This window comes from Leucopleurus acutus (genome assembly GCF_964270905.1).
Source record: "Leucopleurus acutus genome assembly, chromosome: X".
Lineage (NCBI taxonomy): Eukaryota > Metazoa > Chordata > Mammalia > Artiodactyla > Delphinidae > Leucopleurus > Leucopleurus acutus.
In genome coordinates, this window is record NC_139148.1 from 39,142,062 (window position 1) to 39,151,662 (window position 9,601).

The 9,601-nt window shown below is 42.1% G+C and overlaps 1 protein-coding gene across 1 annotated transcript; it reads left to right on the top strand.

Moving 5' to 3' along the window:
• Positions 1–894: 894 nt before the first annotated feature.
• On the top strand, positions 895–1,464 carry DUSP21 (dual specificity phosphatase 21; the record flags this gene model as incomplete). Its single annotated transcript, XM_082864570.1, has 1 exon — positions 895–1,464. The coding sequence occupies one exon, from the start codon at positions 895–897 to the stop codon at positions 1,462–1,464; it is 570 nt and encodes a 189-aa protein (XP_082720696.1).
• Positions 1,465–9,601: the final 8,137 nt, after the last annotated feature.

The following is a 9,601-nucleotide window of genomic DNA, read 5'->3' on the forward strand; positions in this document are numbered from 1 at the left end:
GAAACCACTGGTGGCGGTCAAAATGACTTGTAGCTTACAAAGCATGTGGGCATTCTTTTTGGAGAAAGTAGACAAGAAAATTTGAGCTGTTGTTTCATGTAATAAAGTAGAATCAAGTGATAAATCATTTGGGCTGTATGCACAAGTGGACAGTGACACAGCTAAATTAGTCACAATTGTTCACCACAGGCCAACTTCGTGATAGATAAAGGGCTATATATCAGCAATGTTCCCTTAGAAACAGTCCTGATGTGTCTGTGAGCAGGAAAATAATTCTACGGCTGCAATCAACAAAGAAGTATCGGGCTAGCTCACCAAGCCCAACCAAACCCCTATCTCGCTGCAGTTTTATAAAGATTAGCATATCACATGAGCCAAATGCTGTGCCCCAGTGTAAAAATATGATACTGTTACTTTGTAGAAAAATTGTAAGCCCTGTTCTTCAACACCAATAAAATAGAAGCATTCATAGATACTGAGTTCAGTGAGATCCAAAAACTGAAGCATAAAATAGCTACCTGGTAACAGAACATTTTAAAACATCAAGACAGATAAGAATTCGGGCTCGGAAAATAAATGACTATGAAGAAAGATAAAAAGAAGAGAGATCTGGGGTTTCTCTGAAGACCCGGCTCTGCGGCCAAGTCCTCCCTGTAGCGAGCTGCCATTGCCATGGAAACCAGTGGGAAGGGCAGTGGGGGCCTGTGACTCCCGCGCAGGGCGGCGGGGGTTGGGGGGGTGGGGGTTCGGGGTGGAGACGGGGTGGTGACCTATGACTGGTATACTGTCCCCCAGACCCTCTCCAAGAGACTCCACCGAGCTGCTGCTTCCTGAACTCGCTCCCGGGAGCGGTGCCCCAAAGCAGCCAGGAGAGACCACTGTCCCGCCACCTTGATGACAACACCCCCGTGTCCCCTCCTGGCTCAGGCTGTCAGGCAGCGCTCTGTCCATGGCCTCTCCCAGATAACCAGCAGTCTATACATCAGCAATGGGGTGGCAGCCAACAATGAACTCATGCTGTCTACCAACCACATCACGAGAGTCATCAACGTGTCGGCAGAGGTGGCCAACACGTTCTTCAAAGACATCCAGTGCGTACACGTGCCGGTGGTAGATGCTCCCACCTCGCACCTCTACGACTTTTTTGACCCTATGGCAGATCACATCCACAGCGTGGACATGAAGCAGGGCCGAACGCTGCTGCACTGCGCCGCCGGGGTGAGCCGCTCTGCCGCTCTCTGCCTCGCGTGCCGCATGAAGTACCACTCTATGTCGCTGCTGGACGCCTACACGTGGACCAAGTCATGCCGCCCCATCATCCTGCCCAACATCGGCTTTTGGGAACAGCTTATCCATTATGGATTCAAACTGTTTAGTAAGAACACCGCTCACATGATCAGTTCCGCGGTGGGTATGATTCCGGACATCTACGAGAAAGAGGTCTGTTTGATGATGCCGATGTGAGCCATCCCTGTCAGCCCCTGACATCTACTGCAAATCCTATATCAACATTGAACGTTGAACTTTTGTTGGTAAAGGAGCTAGAAACCACCTTTTAGAAGGGCAAGCAAAAAGGGCAGGGGGAGTTTTTAGCTTAGTATGCCTTATCTTTAAAGAATAAAATTCATTAAAAGTAAAATGGTGACAGTGTTTCTTATCCTGTGAGCGGCACGGCATGGCTGCTGCGGCCTGGCAAGAGAGGAGGGTGCTGAAGGTGGTGCCCAGCTCAGATGGACCTGAACCCTGGGACCTGCCGGAGCAGACTACTAACCCAGGGGTGAGTCACCCGCAGCCGCTCCTCCCACCCACCCAGCGCCCCAATCCCACCTGGTTCTTCCCAATCCAAAGCCAGAGGCTTAGACATCGTGGTACCCACTGTGTGCTTCTTACAGTAAGTGCCAACCTACTGGATAAGTGGCCTTCTTGGGGTTCTCTGGGAGTCCTGGGGGAGCCTCAGGCCACCCCTGACCCCACCTTCAACCACAGTGACCCAACTCTGATTTTCTAGATTAGATTTACATGTTAAATAGTTTTTTAAAAAAAACAATTCCACTATATAAAGTTTAAAAATATTTTTTCCAGTGCTGTACTAAATGGCAAGGTCTTGAGTTGCCCTCAGCAATCCCCACCAGCCTTTGTGAAAAAGGAACATTAATCCCCTTCTCCAGGGCACTTGCTAAGAGAGAGAGCCCGCCTGACACAAGGCCTCCGTTGCTCTCATGGGCCTTGGCATGGTAGGCTGGAGCTGCTGGCCAGGACTGGCTCTGTCACCTCCTCCCATTGTAACTGGGGCCTCTCAGAGCCTCCATTTCCCTACCTGTCAAAGCAGTGGGAGCCTGTCTCTCCCAGGGTTGCTGTGAGAATTAGATTCCTTAGCATGGGACCTAGCAGGCGAATGGTTTCCTGCTTAGAGGAAAGGGCTGCTCTTGTTATTAAGGATAATCTTTAGCCCTGCTGGTTGGGGGTCAGCACATCCATCCTCACAGCGGCCTTTCCCCCATCTGTATACAGTCCTTTGTTGTCTACACAGCGCTCTTCTAAAAAATCATCCTGTCTATAAAAACAAATGGTCTAAGGTTCTTTTGGACCCTACCTCAGAGGAGGCCTACATTTAGAGCCTTTTCAGCGTTCCTATTGGGTCATTGTATTTAATCCATGTGAAAGCAAGAAGCATCATTCCAGGGCCCCCTGTCCCCTACCCAAAGGCCTTATTTATAATCACTGACCATTAGAGTCAGCACCCTGGGGTTCCACCAGGATCCGTGAAGGCACTTGCCAAAGGGACGAATGAGTGGGCCCCAGAAGTAGGCCCTGGAATCCAGGATTGTTCAAAATCCCCAGGTATCTGGCTCTGGCTTGGGAGCAGCTATTCTAATCGAGAATTACTCGATTAGAGTAATTAGTAAAACAATGTGAGACAAAGAGCACAACCACTCTGGTTGATGCAGACCTGTGGGTCCAGACCCCTTTCTCTCCAGACCCATCTCTACTCCCACTTCCACAAAAGGAGTGTCCAGGGATGCAATTTGGGGCAGTGGGGGTGGGGGACATTATGAAAACCTCTGCTCTGGATGGATCCTCTCCTTTTACAGATAGAAGACCAGGCTCACAAAACACAAGGGCTAGTGTGGTAGATCCTCTACAAAGCAGCCTTTCTGGCAGAAACCCAGAAAGAAAATTTCTTTTCAAGCATTTTTAAAAGAAATTTGTTTGTATATATATATGTGCGTGTGTTTTCATTTTTTTTAATACCTAAATTAACACACCATAAAATTAACTCTCTTTGGACATACAGTTCTATCAGTGTTAACAATGGGTACATTTGTGTAACCACTGCCACAATCAGGACACAGAGCAGTTCCATGACTCCAAAAATTTCCCTTATGTCTTCCCTTTGTAATCAAACTCTGGCCCCCACCCCAACCTCTGGCAAACACTGATTGGTTCTCCATCCTATAGACTTGCCTTTAACAGAATGTCACATTAATGGAATCATACAGGATGCAACCTCTGGTGACCTGTTTCTCTCAGTCTTTGTGATTTACCCATGTTGTAGTGCATTGTATGGATGTACCACAGTTTGTTTCACATTCACCTGTGAAGGATATTTGGCTTTGTATTACTTTCCTCGGGGCTGCTATAAGAAAATACCAAAAACTAGGTGACTTAAAACAACGGAAATATATTTTCTCACAGTTCTGGAAGCCAGAATCCTAAATGGAGGTCTCTGCAGGGCCATGATCCCTCCGAAAACTGTCGGGGGTAGGGGGTCAGCGGTGGGGGGAATCCTTCCTTGCCTCTTCCTAGCTTCTGGTGGTTGCCAGAAATCCCTGACATTCCTTAGCTTGTAGATGCGTCACTCCCGTATCTGCTTCTGTGGCCACGTGGCTGTGTGGCCACATTCCCTAGTGTGTCTTCACATCTGTCTTTCCTCTGTGCATATCTGTGTCCAAATTTCCCTCTTCTTATAGGACACCAGTCATATTGGGGGCTCATTCTACTCCAGCATGACCCTATAACAAGCATTTATTAGGAAGCTATTATATGCCAAGCACAGTACTGGGCACTTTACAACAGTGTCTCAAGCCTTTTCAACAGCCCTTCAAGGTGGTCCACCTCCTACAAATGAGAAATCAGAGGTTCCAAGAGTTTAAGGAATTTGCCAAGGCAGCACACAGCTCAGGAGTGAGGAGGTGACATGCACACTGGGTTCTCTTTTCTTGCATTTCTTTCGAGACAAAGGTAAGTAGATTGAAGAAAGGAAAAATTTGAGTCATACCCTTGATTACCAAATAGTATACATACGAATCACCTGGGGATTCTTTTATTATACAGATACCTGGGCCTCAGCGGCACAAATTTAGTTTCAGTAGGTAATAGGTAAGTTCCAGGAAGCTGCCTTCTTTTAGGCCACGCCAAGCAGCCTATGGGAATTTAGTTCCCCCACCAGGGATCGAACCTGGGCATTCAGCAGTGAGAGCACAGAGTCCTAACTACTGGACCGCCAGGGAATTCCCCAGGAAGCTGCATTTTTTTTAAAAAAAATTAATTTATTTACTTATATTTTATTTTGGGCTGCGTTGGGTCTTCCTTGCGGCGAGGCGGGGCTACTTTTCATTGCGGTGCTCAGGCTTCTCATTGCAGGGGCTTCTCTTGTTGCAGAGCACGGGATCTGGGCGTGTGGGCTTCAGTAGTTGTGGCACACGTGCTCCGTAGTTGTGGCTCACAGGCTTATTTGTTCTGTGGCACGTGGGATCTTTCCAGACCAGGGCTCGAGCCTGTGTCCCCTGCATTGGCAGGCGGATTCTTAACCAGGGAAGCCCCAGGAAGCTGCATTTTTAACAAGCATCTCAGATGACTCTGATAATGGCTGAGAAACATCAAACAAACAGTAGTGAATATGTAAATACTAGGTATTTCATATCTTCTCATCATTTTCCTTCTTTTATGAATGATCTATTCATGCCCTTAGACAATTTTCTATCAGATTGTAAATCTTTTATTTTTCTTTTCAGTTGTAGGACGTGAAATATAGACTAAGGATAGTCAACTTTCCTTGTCAAATATGTTGCATATATTTTCCCCAGTTTATCACGTGCCATTTGTTTATGGTGCTTGTTTGTGATTCAAAAGTTTAAATTTGTATGTAGTTAAACCTATGAGTCTTTTAACTGAATTGTTTTTGCTTCTGAATGATACTTGAAAGGTTTTCTCCATTGCATAATCATAAAAACGTTAACTATTATTTTCTCCTCATTAATGTTTTTTTCACTTTTAAACCTTTTCCCCCAATTTTCTTAATTTGAAAAATTTCAAACATCCAAAAATGTTAATCAATTGTTAGCCTTTTTTCATATGTGCTTTCTCTCTCAATATAACACTTTTCTTTCGGACTTATTTGAAAGTAAGTTGTGGATATCATGGCCCTTCACCCTTGAATATTTCAAAATGCATCATCTAAGAATAAGGACATTCTCCTACACACTGATGATATCATTATCAAACCTAAGCCAATTAATTAACAGTAGTTCTCTACTATCAATCCATATTTAAATTTTCTCACTTAATGACCAAAATGTCTTTTATAGCTATTTTTTTTCTTTCCCAAACAGGATGCAATTAGGATCACACATTATATTTCATTATCGTATTACTTTTAATCTAGAACAGTGCTTCCACTCTTTTTCCCACAACATTGTCTTTATGATGAGTCCAGAACAATTTTGTGGTACAATGTCCAGCATTCTGGATTTGTTCAATTATTTCCTCATGTTATTGTTTTGCTTGTTCCTTTATCACCTGCATTTTCTTTAAACTGGACGTTAGGTCTGGATGTTTGATTAGATTTGGATTAAGTTTTTTTCCTAGAACACTTCAGAGGTGCTGCCATGTTACATCACGTCAGGAGGCACAAACGTCTCTTTGTCCCATGAGCAATGATTCTTACTTTGATCACTTAGTTAAGGTGGTGGCCACCAGATACCTGCCTTTAAAACCAGTAAGTAATCTGTAGGGTGATACTTTTATACCATGTGAGTATCCTGTTTCTTTCATCCAGTAATATTAGCATTACTTGCCTCAATCAATTATTACACTGGGGGACATGTAACACTTAAATCTATCCCAAACTAATTTTGGTATATGGTATAAATTGGAGCTCTTAATTTTTTAAAATTTGAGATGTTGCAAAACCATCATAAATATTTGTGTCTGCTTTTGTTCCTTCTGATTTTTTACATTGTCTATCTCTTCTTGTGCCAGTATCACATTCCTTAAAATTGGTGCGGCTTCATAATAGGCTGTAACATTTGGTAGAGCAATGACATCCTCCCCACCTCTCCCCCACAGTAATGCTTCTTTTTCAGAGGCCTTTTTGTTGTTGTTGTTGTTGTTAGATTCCTTCTTTTTCTCTTCTGAAGGAATTATTTTAATAGTTATGGCAGTTTTTTTTTTAACATCTTTATTGGAGTATAATTGCTTTACAATGGTGTGTTAGTTTCTGCTTTAAAACAAAGTGAATCAGTTATACATACACATATGTTCCCATATCTCTTCCCTCTTGCGTCTCCCTCCCTCCCACCCTCCCTATCCCAACCCTCTAGGTGGTCACAAAGCACCGAGCTGATCTCCCTGTGCTATGCGGCTGCTTCCCACTAGCTATCTATTTTACGTTTGGTAGTGTATATATGTCCATGCCACTCTCTCACTTTGTCACAGTTTACCCTTCCCCCTCCCCATATCCTCAAGTCCATGCTCTAGTAGGTCTGTGTCTTTATTCCCATCTTACCCCTAGGTTCTTCATGACCTTTAATTTTAATTTTTTTTCTTAGATTCCATATATATGTGTTAGCATACGGTACTTGTTTTTCTCTTTCTGACTTACTTCACTCTGTATGACAGACTCTAGGTCCATCCACCTCAATACAAATAACTCAATTTCGTTTCTTCTTATGGCTGAGTAATATTCCATAGTATATATGTGCCACATCTTCTTTATCCATTCATCTGTTGATGGACACTTAGGTTGCTTCCATGTCCTGGCTATTGTAAATAGAGCTGCAATGAACATATTGGTACATGACTCTTTTTGAATTATGGTTTGCTCAGGGTATATGCCCAGTAGTGGGATTGCTGGGTCGTATGGTAGTTCTATTTGTAGTTTTTTAAGGAACCTCCATACTGTTCTCCATAGTGGCTGTATCAGTTTACATTCCCACCAACAGTGCAAGAGTGTTTCCTTTTCTCCACACCCTCTCCAGCATTTATTGTATCTAGATCTTTTGAGGATGGCCATTCTGACCAGTGTGAGATGATATTTCATTGTAGTTTTGATTTGCATTTCACTAATGATTAATGATGTTGAGCATTCTTTCATGTGTTTGTTGGAAATCTGTATATCTTCTTTGGAGAAATGTCTATTTAGGTCTTCTCACCATTTTTTGATTGGGTTGTTTGTTTTTTTGTTATTGAGCTGCATGAGCCGCTTATAAATTTTGGAGATTAATCCTTTGTCCGTTGCTTCATTTGCAAATATTTTCTCCCATTCTGAGGATTGTCTTTTGGTCTTGTTTATGGTTTCCTTTACTGCGCAAAAGCTGTTAAGTTTCATTAGGTCCCATTTGTTTATTTTTGTTTTTATTTCCATTTCTCTAGGAGGTGGGTCAAAAAGGATCTTGCTGTGATTTATGTCATAGAGTGTTCTGCCTACGTTTTCCTCTAAGAGTTTGATAGTGTCTGGCCTTACATTTAGGTCTTTAATCCATTTTGAGTTTATTTCTGTGTATGGTGTTAGCGAGTATTCTAATTTCATACTTTTACATGTATCTGTCCAGTTTTCCCAGCACCACTTATTGAAGAGGCTGTCTTTTCTCCACTGTATATTCTTGCCTCCTTCATCAAAGATAAGGGGACCATATGTGTGTGGGTGTATCTCTGGGCTTTCTATACCGTTCCATTGATCTATATTTCTGTTTTTGTGCCAGTACCATACTGTCTTGATTACTGTAGCTTTGTAGTATAGTCTGAAGTCAGGGAGCCTGATTCCTCCAGCTCCATTTTTCGTTCTCAAGATTGCTTTGGCTATTCAGGGTCTTTTTTGTTTCCATACAAATTGTGAAATTTTTGGTTCTAGTTCTGTGAAAAATACCAGTGGTAGTTTGATAGGGATTGCATTGAATCTGTTGATTGCTTTGAGTAGTAGAGGCATTTTCACAATGTTGGTTCTTCCAATACAAGAACACAGTATATCTCTCCATCTATTTGTATCATCTTTAATTTCTTTCATCAGTGTCTTATAATTTTCTGCATACAGGTCTTTTGTCTCCTTAGGTAGGTTTATTCTTAGATATTTTATTCTTTTTGTTGCAATGGTAAATGGGAGAGTTTTCTTAATTTCACTTTCAGATTTTTCATCATTAGTGTATAATAATGCCAGAGATTTCTGAGCATTAATTTTGTATCCTGCTACTTTACCAAATTAGTTATGGCAGTTTTGACTGGAATTACTGTTTTCTTGGATATTAGTCAAGGTTGAATCAGGAAAACAGAAACCATAATAGTTATTTTCTCAGAGAAAATCTAATATAAAGAACTGTTTAACCAGTTATTAGAGGACTGAAAGGCAAAAATAGAACACACATTGTATGTGTTTGTACATATTTAAATATTTAAATGAAAGATCATCTACCCAGAATGTGAAACTTGATCAGTAGAATATTAGTCATATTTCTGGAGCTTGTGTATCTTAATTCCAAAGGCTCATATTGCTAGAAAATTATAATTTAGTACACTAAAACACACACACACACACACACACACACACACACACACACACACACCCTCATTCAACTCTTTACAATTCAATTTTTTAAAAACAGTTTTTGCCTGCTAAAACACTTACCATCATATCTGTTATATTACCAATGAGACATCTGTGACATCACATGATTATCCGTTCTGACCTACGCTGTTGAGGTAAAGAAGTACAGATATACAATAAGAGGGCTATGTTTACCTGTAGGTCCTTAAGAGCCCATCTCCAGCTACCTCAGTGTCTCCTTCCCATATACCTTCACTAGTCCCCTATTCATGAGATAGAGGCATGTGGGGAGGTGACCTCTTGATCACATTTTGGTAACTGCCTGATAAGGGGAGAGAAGGCAGTGAAAACATGAATTTTATGGTAACGTTTTGGTGCTTGGGCCAGACTCCCTGCCAGGTCCTGGAGAGATGCATCAAAGTCTCAGTCAAGTAGCTGTGTTCAGAAAGTGTATTTAACAAGACTTTCTGAAATAGGGCTTAACAGTGTTAGAATCTGAACTCACAGTTGGCTTCTTTCTTCAATAACCTTTATGGTGAGGGAATAAAAAATGAGCATGGAACTTGATCGAGTTAGAAGGCCTGTGTGATAAATTTGATTGAACCCTGGAGGCTCCAAGTTTAGGCACGTCTGGGGCCTGTGCTGGGGACAGTGAGAGTTTGCATTCATTTCCAGCTTTACTGCATGGTGGTCAAAGAATATGGCGTGTATAATTTTTGCTTCTATAGCACTGAGATTTTCTCATTAGCCGTCATTCATTTCCAGCTTTATTGCATGGTGGTC